Below are 18,840 nucleotides of genomic sequence, written 5' to 3' on the forward strand. Positions count from 1 at the left end.
AGTTATCTTTTTGCCACCTAACACAACTTCTATATTACAGCCATTAGACCAAGGAATTATACAAAATTTTAAAATTAAATACAGGACAGAAGTCGTCAGAAAAATGATTGTTGATATGGAGAATAATACTGTTTCATCTATTAACGTATTGCAAGCGCTGAGGATGGTAGATAAAGCTTGGAGAGGTGTGACACAGGAAACAATAACTAACTGCTTTAAAAAATGTGCATTTCCCTCCACATCTGAAGAAATTGTTGAAATGAGCCTCACACTTCCTATAGAATGGAATCAGTTAAAATCTACAACAAACATCACTTTTGAAGAGTTTACTTTGCTTGATAAGGACCTTTCTACTACAGGAATGATAACTGATTCAGAAATAATTGACTCCATTGAACAAAATGATGAAGACGAAGACTTACTTCTAAATGATGAGGACTTACCTACATCTTTTATGACGGTAACTACGAAGCAAGCAAGGGACGCAATTAATACTTTAAGGACTTTTGTAGAAAAGTGTAATGATATAAACGAAAATGTATTTTCTGCACTGTTTACTGTAGAAACCATTGTAGATAAACAGTGTTCGGAATCTTTAAGGCAAACAAAAATTACAGATTTCTTTTAATGTTTAATAAATATACAATATATGAAAACCTCTATAAGTCGAAACCTCTTTAACTCGAAGTTTTCACCGTTTCCCTTCAACTTCGACTTATCGAGGTTCTACTGTATTAATTTTACTTAAATCTAATCTTTTACAATTGTGACAGTACAATTTGTTTGCCATTAAATATAAGCCATAGGACTAGTGGTGAGACTTCCCTTGTAGTATTCGAATTCTAGGAATTTTCTACACAGAAAGAAGATTCAACAGCAAAAAACTGTGTAAAGTCTAGAAGACTGAAAGACTAAGAGACTAAGAGTGTCAGAGCATCGAAAAATAAAGTGCCCTCTGTGAATTATTACGTGCAAGCACCCTTGAAATGCAGTGTCACTTGTGCAGTGTAAAAAATTTAGGTTGAAGAAAAGATAATTTTGGAAATGCGGAAATGAACAGACACAGAGGGAGCTTCTAACGATAAATAAACTCGTAAACATCCGTAAGTCATAACTTCGCCAGAAACTAGAGGAGTAAGTAAATAAGGACTCTCGTTACATCGCGTCACAGTCGAGAAAATTTTACTGCTGCACAATGCAAAACAAAGTGATCATGAAACCACAATTTATTTATACACAACTAAATTATTTATTGCATTATGTCTTTTAAGAAAACGTACTTTTATATCGGATATGATAAATGATGATGAAGCCACATTAATGTTTTGTGAAGAAAAGCAGAAAATGCACGATAAAATTCGATCTACAACGATATTTGTTGGCTTCTTTAACTCTATGTAGTATGTAAGAAGAAGTAAAATCTGCTCTTCCTTCATATTCATACTTAAAAGTTGGATTTAAAAATTTTTTATTGAATAAAATAATTTTGTTGTTTCATTGCATAAGTTTCTATCAGTATTTATAGCTATAAAAAATTGGTCAGAGCAAGCAAAGTATAAGATCTATTAAAGTACAAGTAGCTTGCTGAAATAGCTATTATCTGCTTTTGCTATGTGAAAATTCAATTCGGAGTCAGTTTAAATAGATATCAGGTTTTACAAAAAGAAATATAAAAATATTGAATGAGTTACATCCCGGTAAAAACGAGTGTATTGAAATCGATTGAAATGATTACAAGTATAGCTGAATTCTTGAAATCATTTTAATCCAAACGAATGACATTTTTGTCCATCAATAAATTTATTCCAATCCGGGCTGGCTATTAAGAAAGTTTATTTAGTAAGTGAGAATTCCTGAAGTGTCCTCTTAATATTTTTTGGGTATGGAGCATAAATGTTATCTATGTTCTGATTACTCATAGCGTTACTAATGAGGCCTCCAAAACCAAAATTATTATCATTTAAATTGGCGTCGCGCGTGGAAGTGACAGAAGCTGTAAGACGATTTATAACATCTAAACATAATGTGGGTGTCTCACAACTGTACACATTTTTTTTGTTGACAAAAGCGATGTGCTCGGAAAATTGATCATAACTTTTTTTGAGTTTTGTTCAATTAGCAAAAAAAAATTTTAATTTGTAAAGCTGTGTTAGTGATACCATGGGCTATTAAAACAAATCGGTATTATTTATATTCCATACCCAAAAAAACATTAGGGGACCACTTCAGGAGTTCTTACCCAACAGAAAGAGGTTCAGGTAAATAACGATGTTCCTCTATATTTAAAGCCAGGATACAGCTCTCGATTCACTAACGATTCTTGCACTCAAAAACCAGAGCCTTTTTACTTAACGATCGAAAAAAATACGGTATCATCTAGATCCATGATACATCTTCTGAAACTCGTTTAATCTCTTGCGAACTTTTATATATATATATATAGTCCTAATGAAAGGCAATCACGCGAGTATCTTTGCCAAGGTACAATAAGCAGCGCTAATAAGAGCTCGGATGCAAGTCCGATCCGATGTAAATGACCTGCCCTGGTGAATTTACATCGAACGAGGTCCATTTGTCAGGCTGTTTTGGTTTAAACGACGTTCAATTAGCAACTATATACGTGACTAGGATTTTCTTGAATAGAAATAAGCGTTAGAAACTCCTTCTCCCACGCCTTTTAATATACAAGAATAAAATATTATAAGGAATGTTGATTGAAAAGTGAAATTGCTTAACTTCCTTGTAAATCGATGCTGCACCGAGGGTCTTTAATATGTGTCTAATAAAGATAGTCACAAATAATGTTTTACTTAATACTACGTCAGATGTTAATATCTTATGTACATAAGAAAATAAATTTAAATCTTTCAGAATATAAACTTTACATGCATATAAGAAAATAAATTTTAAATCTGATGGAGGAAAATAAATTTCTACAATTAAAAAAAAGTAAGGCAAAAATTATTCTAATTATCACAAATTAAGTTTATTAGAGAAACATATTTACCTAATCAGACAAGTGTTTTTCATACCGGCTATAGAATGATTTCATTATAGCGTCTTTACACAATTATCGGTTTTTGTGGTTACATTATTCGTATCCGATGATTTTACCGTAAGGTGAATTTAACCGGTTTTTCAGTGAAATCAGATCTTTTGCACCGCATAGGGGGAGATAGATATATAAATTGAGTGAATAAGGTACTTTTACAAAGAACTTCTAGTATCAGAAATATTAGCTGTTACTATTAATAGTACAGTAAAAGTAGAAGTAGCTATTAAGAGGCATATTAAAAATAAAATTCCGGTGAAATTATAACGCCTTGGGAATCCGTAAAACTTTCATTGTTGAGAGTTGATAAACTAAACGCCCACAATATACATATATGTAAATATAATATACATATATTCTGAAATGAGGTCAATTGCACTATTGTAATGTCTACAATATTTTATCCCTACACAATCCTAATGTGTGTGACCGATTCGCGGTCAATAAATAATTCTTTGCGATTATAGCGTCAATTCTCGATGGTGATTGATTTAATCGGCGAGTAAATCGCTTTTCCGACAAGAACCTTCAAAAGAGGTGAAATCAAGTCAATCGATCATTTCGTATAGTTGCACCTCTAAGGTACTCATTAGATAAGCTTGTTTCAATTTCATGCCCTGCAAGTTGCTTTTGTTTTGTTTAAAAGGTGTCAAAATTGCCTGTCCGTGTATTGAGGGAAATCCGTAATAAATCAGTAATAATTGTATACACTTGCCCTGCCTTCATTCTCAACTCGACATATAAATTAGCATCTTCTGCGATTTTTTCAAGAACCGGAAATCAAAAGAGAATTATTTTCTTTACAAATAAATCATTTAGAAAATCCACGTCTCTATAAATAAAGTAACAATTTTCAACTGTATCTAATGAATTTTTAAAATTTTGTTCATTTTGGACTGTGGCAAATTTAAAGTTTAGAAAATTTAATTCAAATTCATAACTGACAACTCTAAAAAGCTTCGAATACGATATTATTAAGATTTTTACTGAATATCTAGATATGAAAATAAAATTAAATCTCAAGTGAAAACGAACGTTAAATTTAAATTCAAAGTCAAGGTTAGTTTCGACGTTAAAGATGAAGATGAATTCGAAAAGTAGTGATTATTATTATTATAAATCGAATGATGAAAAACATTCTTATAGTAGAATAAATATCAGTATGTAATTAATGTAATATGCTTAATAAAAAAGTAGGACAATATTTAACTGCGTGTTTGTCAAGGTATTCCGGGTAATTAAACTTCGTTTTTTATTTCGCATTTATAGTTTTTGGATTATTTATGAAAGTTTCAATAGATTTCACTTATTTATGCAAAACTACTTTCTGCAATTTTTCTAAAGAATTAATTGCGGATATGGGACACTGCAAATTCCTTCATTTTAATAGAGAAAAATATTGTCTCGTACAATTTAAAATTTACAATTTACAATTTGATTAACAAAATAAAAAACGAAATGAATTTAGTATCAATATAATGTGACTTGAATTTTATTTTCCTTGTGGATTCTTTGTTCCTACTAAACAAATGAGTATACTTTTGTCATTTAAAATAAATATTGAACATATTTTCCCTGTGAGTGCTCGGGTTATAAAAACAATTTTTTAAAAGGAGAATATAATTTAGACATCCCGTGTTTTGCATTTCAAAACTTTGTTCTTTTATACGACATATGTAATTTTATAACAGTTTGCTGAATTTATTTATTTTATTCCTGTTTTCACGAATCATTAACCACTGTAAATATTTTTATTGCATTAATATTATTATATTAACCATTTTATTAAATAGGTGAAAGTGAAAATTATTTGTGATACTTTTCATCTAGTTTCATTAAATAAGTTAGGTTAAAATAAGTTTGTTTCAATATGGCTGCTCAAAAGTGGCCTGTTTTGAAAGCGATTTTTATTACTTTAAATCTCAGGCAGCATACGTTATCTTATCAAATTAATATCTTACACAATTATATCAGTGTTTTCGAGGTCAACGGTTGCAAAACATTTGTAACATTTTTATAAATCAAAATGGCGGATCCAACATGGCGGACATATTTTTTTTAAATTCCTCTACTTTTTATAAAAGACAATATAAAGAGACAATCGTATAATCAGCTTTACGCATGAGTGTCATAAGTAACTATTTTATTAACATTCACTAAATTGTCCGGACTAATTTTTGACTGTTTCGGACTAATTCCGGATTCACTAGTTGTATATAAACCGTATAACCTGACAATAAACCGCACTATTTCGGATAAATTCTGGATTCACTAGTTAAAATCAACTGATTAATTTCGGACTTTATCGGACCAACTCCGGATTCACTAGTTGTTCACAAACCGTATAGAGTTCGGATTTTCCCGGATTAATTTCGGGTGACAAAAACCTGACCATAAACAGCATTGTTTCGGACAAATTTCGGATTAGTCCAAAATCTGTCCGGTTTTTTAACCAGGGATGAGATCCATGTCAATGAAAATAGTTAAAAAAGGAACCATGTACAGTAAGTATAGTAGTATTTATTTCCATTGTTAATAATATTCATTGAAATAACAAAAATGAGTAATTTAAAATATATATTATTTTTAAATTGTATTCTACTAATTTTAAAGAGCAGTATATAGGCATAACAAGTATTTATTATTTTCTTTTTTTAACAAGAAGATATAGAAGAATGCAATTTAATTGGAATTATCTTAAATAAAATGTACATCTTGTAAATTTACCTTCAAATGGTTCTTGGGGAGTTTTGATAAATGAAGAATATTCCTGCATTGCTTTTTTAAATATTACAAGGTGTCATAACTAAGCGTAAAATAATAATTAGAGATAATTTAACTGTTAAAATATTTATCAATCAAAAACCCTGTCTTTGGTTGGAAGCGGAGAAGCCGTCAAATTTTGAAGATGTTGAACTAATTATTTATCTGGTAAATAAAATGCAAACCTGAACATATAAATGAAATTATCAAATGATCATCATTTACTATGTAAAATGTTTTTAAGAGAAATACCGTAAACGAAAATGAAATGAAATTTATTTCACGTAATTGTAAATATTCTAATTTATCATGTATTTTTGCTGTATATATAGATGTTTTGAAATTAATTTTACACATTTTGTAAAAACTATGATTATTATATTATAAAATGTATTTATTATAATCCAACTAATGTTCAATGATTTTATACATTATAATAACAAAATGTATTTTTTTAAAAAATATATATATATATGTAATGTAACATGTAATTTTATGGAAAATGATAATAAATTAAAATAAAAAGTTAATAATTGTGATTACAACCAAAATCGTAATTTTAAAGTGGGAAATAAAGGCTTATAAAATAGAATATTATAAAAACAATACTCCAAACAATCATTATTTAAACATCTTTATTGCTTAATAATATATTTATGTTTAAATATGAAACCATAAACTTATATTTTTGATATTTAAATAGTTTCTAAACTTAATAAACATATTTTATGGCTTCCGTTTCCGTTACTGTTTTGGTGTACACGCGTTCATGAAGGGTTAATAGTTTTTGTTAAGTTTTTTAGGAATTAAAAAGGGGTGGTTAGTATAGTGTGCTGTGTGAGAGCTGGAATTTGTGGTAGTGTAAGAAAAAGGTATGTTTGTGTAGAATAGTGTGAGTGTGTGTGATAAAAAAGATAAAAAGAAGAAGTCGGTATTGTGAGGTTAGGTAGTGTAAAGTGAGAGAGAAGAGAGAGATAGTGACAGAGGCAGTAGAGTGAATTGCGTGTGGATAAGTTAGGTTTCTAGAATGTCTGAATCCGAATCTGACGTTAGTAGTAGCAGTAGTGAATATGGAAGTAAGCGAAGTGAATCGAGTGAGAGTGATGCGCCAAAATTCGAAAGGGGAATAGGTAAGAATGAAAAAAGAATGACGTGCGAAGATTGTATGGATTTGTTAGAGTTATTTCAAAAGTGAAGTGGATCATTGGACAAACAATTTAAGATTGTGAGAAAAAGGTGAAACTTGTGGATAAAAAAGCGGATGAAAGGGACAGAGAGATTGAGAAAATTAGTGAGAGTTTGGAAAGCATGCAGAGAATGTGGGAAAAGTGGGAGATACAGTGGATAAAACAAAAGCAAGATTTGTGGAGGAAAATATATGAATTGGAAGAACGTTTAATGGAGAATGAAGGGAAGGTGAAGGGGGATGAGAATGTGTGTATGCAGGTGAAAATGGAGGAATTATCGAGACGAGTGGATGGTATGGAAAGAGACAAAAGAAAAAATAACGTTGTGATTAGGGGTATGAATGTAAGTGCAATGGAAGGTAAAGGAGAGGTGGAAAAAGTGTTTGCGTGGGTGTGGGTTGGTGTAAGTGTAAAAATGGTGAAAGCGATAGGAATGGGCGAGAATGGTGTACCGAAATTGTGGTTGGTGGAGTTAGATAATGAGGAGGAGAAAAAGGAAGTGATGAGAATGAAAAAGAAGTTGAAAGGAAGTATGATAAGAATTGATGAGGACCGAACGTGGAGAGAAAGAAGAATTATATGGCTGTTGAGAAAGAAAGAGTGGAAGAGTGGTACAAATGGGTAAAGAATGTATTTGGATAGATGAGGTAAAATATTGTGTTAGGGAAAATACTGGGAAAGTGGTTAAGGTTAGGGCGAATGATAGTAGAAATTGTGAAGAAGAGAAATAAGAGTAAAATTGAGAAGATTGAAAGGATAGCGATGGAATAGAGATAATGTGGGTTGAATGAGGAGTGCGTATGAGTGAACAGAAGTAGTTTGGATGGTAAAAATGTTAAAGTTAAGAACAAGCGAAAAAGTATAGCCAGGAAAGGCAATTGGAACTGGAAACGGAAGTTATGGCACTGGCGATTGTTGATAGGTTAGGGTATTTTTTGTAGAAGTAGTTTAATAAGAAGCGTATAGGTTAAGTGTTTTTTGTAATTAGATATAACCCAGTGTGCACGTACTATAACTGTTCTAGACCAAAAAAAGAACAGTGTTCTAGAATAAGTGTTACAATTTTATTATAGAACAGTTCTAGAACTTTGTTCTAAATTTGTTCTGGAACAGTTTTTTTGTATCTGTTCTATAACAGACATGTAACATTTGTTCTAAATTAGTTATAGAATTTTGAAGTAACATTGTTCCTACAGTGTTCTAGAACACTGTTACAAAAATTTAATATAACTGTTCTTTCACTATAAACTTGTGTTTATTTTCACTACACGGAAAGATGTTATTATTAAATTTTATAAAAGTATTTTTGCATGAATTACAAAAAATCTTTTGAATTTAGATACTTAGAAAGACTCGTATCGATGATTCGTAAAAAATTAAATAATTTTTCACTGTCAGCTTGCATAAATTTTCAAGATTTTTAAAAACATTATTCACCAACAATAACATCAAATATTTAATTAATTTATTATCAATTATTAATTAATAGGTATATCATAAAAATACAATAATAAATTATTATTATTAACTAATTAATTAAAATTTTTTATTATTTGTAGCATAATTATATATTATTATTTGTAATAAAAAAATTTATATATATATGGGGCATTCCAGGCCAAATCGGAAATTATTTTGCTTTTGCATCTCAAAAATATTTTTATTTAAAACTACGTGTGAAAACAAAACTTTTCATTATAAAAACGTCCAATTTGATCAATTTTTGACCGAGTTATAAGAATTTTAAAAAAATTTACGTAAAAAACGTCATTTTTCATGAATCTGTATCTCCTGAACCGCTTTATGAAAAAATTTGAAAAAATTCAAGGTAGCTCATTTCAAAGAGTACTAAAAGAAAAAAAATGTTTAAAAAAAATTTGAGATGCAAAAGCAAAATAATTTCCGATTTGGCCTGGAATGCCCCATATATAGTTATTTTTTTATTAAGTATGTTACATTTCAATTTATAATTTTAGCACTGCACATAACGGTCCCACAATTCAAAAGAAAGTTGAAGTAAAATCACTTCCAAGCTTGCGTGGCTATGCGGTATGCGTATTCGACTTGTGTCCTCTAGGTCTAGGTTTCGATCCCCCGTGCGTGCGAAATTTTTCATTCTTAGTTTTAAGTGTTCTGTGTATAATTCCGAATATTAATACATAAAGTATAAGTTTAAATAATTATTAACAATGCTAATAATAATTTAGTCATTAATTTAAATAAATAAGATAGTCTGATATATTTGTTCTAAAACAATGTTCTAGTTTTGTTCTAGAATTGTTACAGACTTTGGTTCCTATTTTGTGCCTCCAGGGGGACGACATTTTGACCTGCCTGTTCCTCACCAGTTACAGAACTTGTTCTTTTTGTTCTGGAATAGTTATAGAATTATTCTGTAACTTTGCACACTGGGAAGATGATTATGTATTTAGTTTGTAAGAAAATTGTATTTGGATCCTCGAACCATGCTTCATGCAGGGAGAGTAAATAAATTATAATAAACATATTTTATAATCATTTGGTACTTAATTTTTTTATTCAGCAAGCTTTATAAACTCCTCTTTTTTTGAATTACATTTAAATTTTATATATTTATGTTTGTTAACAATTTATATTATTTATGTTATTTTTAATTTGTAAAAATTTTTTTTATATATTTAAATGAATCTTGACACATGATTGGTAAGTTTTGAGGTTTTCTTTTTATAGCGCGTATGTGAAAGAATTTTATTTAATATAAGATTTTTTTCAGTTTGTAATGCTCTGAGGAGGCTCTGCGTCGTGGAGCGAAAGCTAAGCGTAGTTGAGGAATAAAATATTTGATCAGAAGAATTAAAAAGTTTTTAACATCTTTTCACTAAATCCGTTAAATAAGACTTTAGATTCGTTTTCAGCAACCCCAAAAACATATAATACATCAGGTTTGGTGGAAGGAACCTTTCATCGATTTTTTGTGGACCTGTGTTATATGTACTCAACCCTAAAAATTAACTGAAGAAAATTCATATAAAATACTTATCCCTATTTCAATTTGAAAAATAAATAAATTTTAACTGTATTCCACAATGCTTCCGTTTCCGGTACCGTTACGGTATACATGCTTTTGGAAAGAGTTAAGAGTTTTTAGAATAAATTTGAAGGATTTAAAGAAAGTTGGGTAGTGTGGAGTATTCAGTAAAATTGTGGTAGTGAAAAGGAAAGGTATGTTTGTATAGAGTAGTAAATGTGTGAGTGATAAAAAAAGGTAAAAAAGAGAGGTGGGCATTGTGAGGTTAGGTTGCTTGAAGTAAGAGGGTGGAGAGAGAGAGATAGTGACAATTAGAGTGATAAGGCAGATTTCTAGAATGGGTGAGTCTGACTCAAGTAGTGCAAGTGGTAGTGAGAGAAAGGCGCGAGGATTTAAAAGGGAAACGGGAATAGGAAAGAATGGGGAAAAGATGACGTGTGGGACTGCATGGATTTGTTAGAATTAGTATTAATGTTAAAGGATTCAATGGAGGAAAAATCTAAGACAGTGAAGGGAAATTTGATAAATATGTGTGAAAATGGGGAATAAAGAGACAGAGATATAGCATATAGAGAAAATAGAAGAGAAGTTGGAGAAATTGAATATTAAGTGGAAAAGGAAAAAGGAAAGCATGTGGAGAAGAATGAATGGTTTAGAAAGAAGTATAAAGGAAGTGAATGAGGCAGAGAAAGTTGAGGGAAGTGAATATGAGAAAATAAAGTGGAAAATGGGAGATTTGGCAGGGCGAGTAGATGTAGTGGAAAAGGAAAAAGAATGTTGTGATCAGAAGTATGTATGGAGGTGTGTTAGAGAGTAAAAGAGAGGTGGAAAAAATGTTTGCGTGGGTGTAAGTGTTAAAACGGTGGAAGCAATAGGAATGGGCGAGAATGGTGTACCAAAGTTATGGCTGGTGGAGTTGGGTAGTGAGGAAGAGAAAATGGATGTGATGAGAGTAAAAGGGAGATTGAAAGGAAGTGTGATAAGAATAGATAAGGAATGAATAAAGATTGTATTTAGGTGGATGGTGTAAAGTATTGTGTGAGGGAGGATACGGGAGGAGTGGTTAAAGAATGAGGTGTGTGATAGACTAAATGAAAAAGAAGGGAGGGGTGAATAGAAAAGAGTGAGTGTAGTATTAAATGGATTTGTTGAAGGTGGAATAGGTTGAGAATAAGTTGAGAAGATTTTGATTGGGTTATGGAGGGGTAAAAGTGGATGGTTGTAAGAGATGAGAAACAGGAGTAGAAGTAGGGTTAATGTTATTGAATAGGGGTGGGCGAAAAGGGACGAAGCCAGTATGCAGTCGAATATCTTCAACTGACGATGAATTTAAAACTCGAAGGATAGCGAAAATAATTTTGTTCTTTTATAGACGTCTTAGGTTATATTGATTATCATTAAATGCTCACTTCATAGGGTGCTTTAAGGTAGTTTACTAATCACCTTGTCAATTAATTAATATTAAAAGAAGAATGTAATTAAATAAATTAATCATTATAAATTATAGTCGCTTAATTGATAATTCTGTTCGAGATTTTTAAAACTTGACTAGTTCACTAATGGTTGAAACTGTAGAAAAACATATTTTTCACTGCTCAGGTTGTTAAGGTAGTCGGTAGCATGGGTAAGGTGCAGTCGGTGAATCGAAAGAACGCACTTGAGATCCGCGACATGGATTGCCTTATAATTCCGAGTTGGAACATGGCCTACTCGCAATGCGGAATCGCGGACTCCCAATCTTTTTTTTAAAATGTGTGTTCCAAACCGTTAAAAAGAGATAAGTTTATTCGACTTGGGGTGAACGCCTTGATAGTATACTCTGTAAATCCGAATAAGTGTATATGCACTTATTTATGTTTCAAAAGTCTTCCACGTAAATAATAAGTGCATATATACTGTTACGTCTAAATACCACATTTATTTACATATTTTCCTCAAATTAATTTAATTAAATTAATAAGATTTTTGAATAAAACAAGATTAAACTTACTTGAATTTATTAATTTTAAAAATTACAATAATGAATATTTCATAGTTGTAAAATGAAACATAGAAACCCTAGACTTTCTACTTTCGAAGAGAAGATGACTCTAGAGTATAAATTTTCTCTTTAATTCTGAACTCTTGTGTATAATATGGCAGTGCTTTTCTTGTAGCGCTGCGGGGGGTTGTTCAACGTCCTCGTAGAGGAGACAATGACTTCTTGTCTAATTGTTCGTAAGTCGGTCCTTTGAATGACAGATAATTACAGGTTGACACTTGGCTTATGTAATTTGGCCCTTTCTCGATTTTATCTTGCTAATAATTGTTTTGCTGTTTAGAGTGTGAGCACCGTTGATTTTAAAAGAAAACTAACTTTTCACTATCTATGGTTTTTAGAAAAACTGAGTATATCTTGTCCCACTGTGGGCTAGATGCTATAAGAGAATACTCACTTTAACATGGCGCGTATCCTCTTATAGCAACAAGCCTCTCAATTATATTATTATGTATATTCCATTATAATTATTATGTTACAATGATTGTTTTAACAGTATTTCAATGAACTTAATTTTAATTACATAATTGATTATTAATTAATTAATGTTAATTATTATTTTTCATTATTAATTAGTATTAATTATTATTATAAAAATAAGTCCCAATGATTAAAGTAATTTTGGGTGAATTCCATTGTCGGTGCTCATCATAAATTAATTGCAGGAATAAATTTCAGATGAGTGCGAGAAACAATTTCCAAAGTATGTTCATGAAACTATTAAAGGATCGTAAAGAATAAAATTAATTGACTTGTGTATTTAATAGGAGTTCCCGAACCCTACCGCGCGAGTTTTGATATTATATATTGGAAGGGCATATGTATTTAGCGGATTACGACGAAAAGGAAAAAGGATCTATGATTCAGCTATTTGGTTTTTTATGTTTTGATATTTACAGGCATGTAGCAATTATTGTACCATGGTTAACCCCTGTGAATTATGAAAGAGAGAGATAGATCTGCATTCTGAAGACTATCCCTGCGGCTCTATATTTTATATCGAGTGTTTATATCTCCGCCCTCTGATTCACTGTTTCAATGGGTCTTAAAAAATAAGTCTGGAAACAACGACAATCATCTCCAAATCGTATAAATCAAATAAACAGGCTTAACCCTTTAAAGGCCGAATTATTTCCACTGATACAATTTTTACTACAGTTAGTAGCTATGGGTTTTCAGGGATTACGTATCTGAGGTCAGAATTTCAAATTCATGAAAGCAATATTCTCGAAAATCAGTATCGGTTTTTCAGAAAAAAGTAATCCATATTATATAACAATACATTTTAAACTTATTTTGTATCAATGAAATAAAGAATTTTATAATTGACGTTCAATAAAAGAACAACAGAAAAAAATTCATTGTTATTAGGTTTCTGATATTTGCATAAATAAAATAATTGTTTAAAAAATTAGAAAAAAGCTAATAGCTGATTAATTTTAGAATTAAGAATTAACGCTTTTTTCTTTAATGGTATTTTTGTCGATAATGTGCAGAGAATGTTAACTTGACTTTTACCATTAACGATTGCTCACTCGACCTTAAAGAGAACTAGACCTGAAGCACGTGGAGACATGAGCCTCATTTATATATAGTTGATAACTACCGGTCTTCGGAGAATTTAACAATCAATTGAGGAAATCGTTACCCGATTTTTCTACTCCGTTATATTGTCAACGGATGTTTCATCTAGTTTCGAATAAATTGTTAGTCAGTCAATATTTTTTTAGTCCTTCTAAAAGGTAATAACTTTAACACATTGCTACAATATTATCTTATTACTAATATTGTTGTATAATCGTGTGTTGTAATTACAAAAATCATGAAAATTTTAGCTTGCTATATGACAGAGATGTGTAGCTACATACCTAACTAACAATAAATATAAATAATGCAAAATGTTGCATGCTATTATTGGAATCATGTAAAAATTGACAAAATCATATTAAAAAAACAATTTTATATTTAAAACTGAAACAACAATTAAATTTTATGTTAAGTAGTTTCTAAATTGTAATTTTTTAAATTCATAACTTTAATCGCAAAAATTAGAAATAGAAAAAGTAACAGTAGAGTGTACGGATAATAAAGCAATTAAGATAGTGTGTCTCGTGTGACAAAAACTAGATCAACTGACATGGTTCTCTTCGATGAAATAAAGTCACTTTATTTCTGCGTCCAGTTCAAACGCGAACAGCATGAAAGAGAAAGAATCATCTTAAAAAGATATATATGTCTATCTTTTCATAGAGTGAGGCAAATATTTTGTTACAGTAACCACTTCATCAAAGCTCATTTTACATGCCTTCGTTCACTTGTGAATAGTGTTCCAAGTAAACATGGAATTTCACTGTGGAATTCTCATGGAATCACATAATTATACAAATAAAAAAAATAATTTATACAATTCCATATAAAAAATACTAAGTGTTGCCGCAATGTACTTGAAAGTTGTTTAAGAATAGTTTAAGTACTAGTTGAATATCCATCTGATCAGTAACGATATATTACTATCAAGCTAATTAATTATAGTCAATACACGGTGATTTAGAAGCAGTCACAAGTATTACAAAAATGGGTCTAAAATATACAAAATGGATTATATTCATCATCATCATCATTTCTATTTTATAAATCTGTTTAAACCAAAATCATACCATTTCCTTCTTTATATTTTTTGTCAGGAGACCCATTTTTGAGAGACAAAGCAAGGCCTTTACTTTACCCAGAAAATTAACAGCACCGAAACTTTCCCAAAAATTTATTAAAGATTTACTTGCAAACTTCGAAGTATTTCTTGTAAAGTTTAGTAAAAATTGTGTAAAGATTTAAATGTACCACTAACGTCTAGTAAACATTCTAGGAACAGATAAATTTACCATAGATAGGAGTGAAAGACAGTAGATAGCTCCGTTCATCAGTCTGTACAAGAAAGACATATCAGAGAAATGAAATCTAGATGTCAAAAGAGGAATATTCATTAGATCCCTTAAATCCTTATAATCATGCGTATGACAATCAAAAGGAATATTAAGTATTCTCGCAGCAAATCTAAGAAATTTATTTTGAACATGTTCAATTCTAATTATATGGAAGACATAAAAAAGAGACCAGATTATACATGCATTATAAACCCCAAAGATTTTGAGGTCCTTCAGACAATTTCAGTAACGTGATCATTAAAACAAAGATTACTGGTGAACAATACACCTAAATCATGCACCCTAGTTATTCTCTAAGCTATTCTCTCTAATTGTAATTACACATTAACATGGTTGTCACAAAATCTAGATTTCAAAATTCCAGGCTTTTTCCAGGTTTTCCAGGTTAGAAATATTAAAAATTCCAGGTTGAAATTTAGGAATTATTTGTGATAAAAAAACAAGTATTTTACAAAAGTGTTAACAATATTCATTATTATGTAGTTATAAATTAATGTTCTCTTAAACAGTTACAATCACAGGCATTTTTATGTTTATTTTTCTGAAAGTGATACTTTTTATATTTGATTTTTCAATTTTTTTTTTTAAATTATATGGTTTCTTCTATTGAAACTACTTTATTTCATACTCAAAAGTAAGAATTTAAGTTGTGCAAAATCAATTTGAAAATATTAAAGTCTTTCTTCTTTGAATTTTACTCGGGCCAATATGTAAAATTTAAATATTTATAAAAGCAATAATATTCCTCTTTTTTATAAATGTTATATAGAAAAATTAAACATCAGACCATTAACTTTATTTTAATGTGCATTCACATTTTTTTAGAATATTTTTAATGTATATAAATATCATTAATCATCGTGAAGTAATTTTAACTTAAACTGAAGACAAATTTAAACATTTTTATCACATATGAAACAGAGGTCCAAAAATTTTTAAAATGCACATAATGATAGAAAAAACATTGTATTTTTTTGTCACTATTTTTAAAAAATTTCTAAGAGTTTGAAAAAAACCATAAAAATTTAGTTTTCTTATAAATAATAAATTTTTACTATGACAATGGTTAATAATATTATTAGAGAGTAGATTTTATAAAATTAATCGAGATATAAAAAATGTCACTTTCAGAAGAATCAGCCATAATTAGAACATTGAAGTCATGTCTAAATTAAATAATTTTCATCTTTAAACTTTGTTCAAAATCTTGAACAAAAAGCAATTAATAACAAAAAATTTTGACAATCGTAAAAAATCTTTTTTTTAGAACAATCTTAACAACATTTTTCACAGTTTTAGTCAATAATTTAAAAAAATTAAATTAATTTAAAGAGAAGATAACATGGAAAAGGGAAAATTGCATGTTAACATTTTTAAAGAAAAATAACATGTTGAATGGAATTTTTCTTAATATCTTTCATTAACCCAAAAAAAATTCCAGAAATTCGTTCAAATTCCATGCTTTTTCCAGGTTTTCCATACCCTTTTTCAATTTCCATGCTATTTCCAGGTTTTCCAGGTTTTCCAGGTTGTGTGGCAACCATGATTAACAGTATAATTACATGAATTGACTCTACCTTTAGAAAATGAGACATCATAGCTTTTCCTTATATTGATATCTTACATGATTTTTAACACAACATTTTTATGCACTTTTTGATGCAGATCTTTTGCAGATTTGAAGTGTCATTTTCTGCTGTGGATGAATTAATTATTTTGTAACATTTAAGGTCATCAGCATAGAGTAAGAAATAGAAGTGCCTGAAGATAGGTTTTACATCATTCATATATATAAAATGAACATTAAAGGACCCAGATTCGACCCCTGAGATACCCCTGAAGTTGCTAAAAAATGGTTCACTATGTCCACCATCAAATTTTACCACTTGATGCCTGACAGACAGATAACTCTTAAAAAAGCAACAATGTTGTCAGAAATCCCCAGTGAAATTTGCTTAATAGTATACTATGATCTACCTTATCAAATGCCTTCGACACATCAGCATAAATAGTATCAATTTGAAGACCCTTTTCAATAATATTAGTTTGAAAAGTGGAGAAAATACCAATGTTAGTTACAAAATACAAAAATCCATGCTATTCGTCAATTATAATTCCTAAGATCACTGCATAAAAATTACGGTTCTAAGGCAGTTATGTATTTAGTTTGTAAGCAAATTGTATTTAGATCCTCGAACCTTGATTAATGCAGGGAGAGTAAATAGAGAAAATAGGAAATAAACATCTAATAATAATATTTCTAACAAACACTCACCACTAGTAGAGCTGTATTCACCAATATAACGTCTTGTTAAATATCGTACTACAACGGCTGTAACAGAAATAAAAAGAAATTACATAAATTTTTAGTTGAAATTTCTTATTATTTATTTGTTTAAATATAAATATGAACAAATTTTTTTTTAACATATTTTTCTTTCTTGTAAAAGCGATATTCTCTAGACCATCACTTTAGCAAAATATATTATTATTAGAATGTTGGCTTAGCAGAATTTCCATTAAATTAAATCGATTAAATCTTCAACATTTAAATGATTTAAAATAAATTTGTTTTCATTTCCTGTAAAGTTTAATTAATTATTGTTAGAAGTAGAAAAAATTTAAGGGCTTTCATTAATATTTGTGGTAATTTTTAAATTTATAAAATAAACAACAAATTAAAAAAGAATTAAATGTTTTTAACATTTGTAAAGGTTGCTGGACACAAAAAACAGAATTTTTCATCAATTCTAGAAATTTAATTCTGTTTCTAGTACTTGATGGAGTCACGATGTCGGAATAATGAAGATTCGACGTCTGAGTAAAAACATTAAAGCTTTACTATACTTTGACATTATTGTAGTACATATTTCACGTCGACTTTATGTCGGAAAAACAATACTGAATTCCCAACATAAATTCTGCATGGATTCAACATCAACATAAATCCATTAAAGATTCAACGTCAATATTTAACGTCAGTAAACTAATATCGAATTTTTAACATAAATCTGGTACTGATTGTTTTGTCTTGTCTTGCAGTAACATTATTTACAACAGCGGTTTTTAAAATAATTATTGCAGTAGATTAATATGTACCCCAAAAATTTAATTTGTTGCCTAATAATTCTTAATAAATAATTGAAAATGAATTTATAGTTTCAATGAAATATTTTTTGTTTCATACTATATTGACGACTTTCATAAGGATGAGGAATTTTGTTTTGAATATAAAATGCAATATAAGAAGGCAATTTCAATGAAAAAATAAAGTGTAATATAAAGATATGTATGTACATGTGCGTGTTAATGATTGAATGAACCAATGAAAATAATTGCACAAAAGCGCAATCGGTCGATGGTCTTGTACTCGACCCTGAAAATCTCTTCGAGTATTGACCTATGATGAACAATAATAATAATAATTCACAAACAACTGTCAGCAAAATCAATGTTAATTATTATAGTAACAATGTTATTTAATACATATATGAGTAAAAATTCCTGAAGTGTAACAACAAAATTTCAAGTTTACTGTATTATATTGAAAACACGTAAAATAAAGACTTTATTATGAGTTTATTAAACAGTTCAAAGAATTTATTAAAAAATTAAAATTTCTCTCAGTTATAAACAATTCAAGTTTTTTACAATGTTATATTAAAAATTTCATATCTCGTGATAAAATCAATCGATTTTAAAGAACCTTGAACATAAAATAAGTTTTTATAAGACGTTTCATGTGACGTACATACATTTTTTAAAGTGTCCGGGCACTTTCAGGTTTTTAAAAAATTCAAGTTAAAAAAAGAAAGTGAAAAAACTGAATCAATATTTCAAAAATAAAAGTT

General features: G+C 29.5%; 1 protein-coding gene across 3 annotated transcripts in view; it reads right to left on the reverse strand.

The window, feature by feature from the left end:
* Nucleotides 1-18,840, reverse strand: part of LOC122499581 (ras-related and estrogen-regulated growth inhibitor-like) — a 176,396-nt gene that overhangs the window by 118,341 nt on the left and 39,215 nt on the right. For all 3 annotated transcript variants that reach the window (XR_006301347.1, XM_043608025.1, XM_043608026.1), the window contains exon 3: nucleotides 17,265-17,321. Coding sequence is in view for 2 of the 3 variants with exons in the window: in XM_043608025.1 (XP_043463960.1) it covers nucleotides 17,265-17,321 (57 nt within the window). In the remaining variant the exon portion in view is untranslated. The remainder of the gene's footprint in view (nucleotides 1-17,264; nucleotides 17,322-18,840) is intronic.

This window comes from Leptopilina heterotoma, unplaced genomic scaffold (genome assembly GCF_015476425.1).
Source record: "Leptopilina heterotoma isolate Lh14 unplaced genomic scaffold, ASM1547642v1 Lhet_17, whole genome shotgun sequence".
In the NCBI taxonomy this organism is placed as follows: domain Eukaryota; kingdom Metazoa; phylum Arthropoda; class Insecta; order Hymenoptera; family Figitidae; genus Leptopilina; species Leptopilina heterotoma.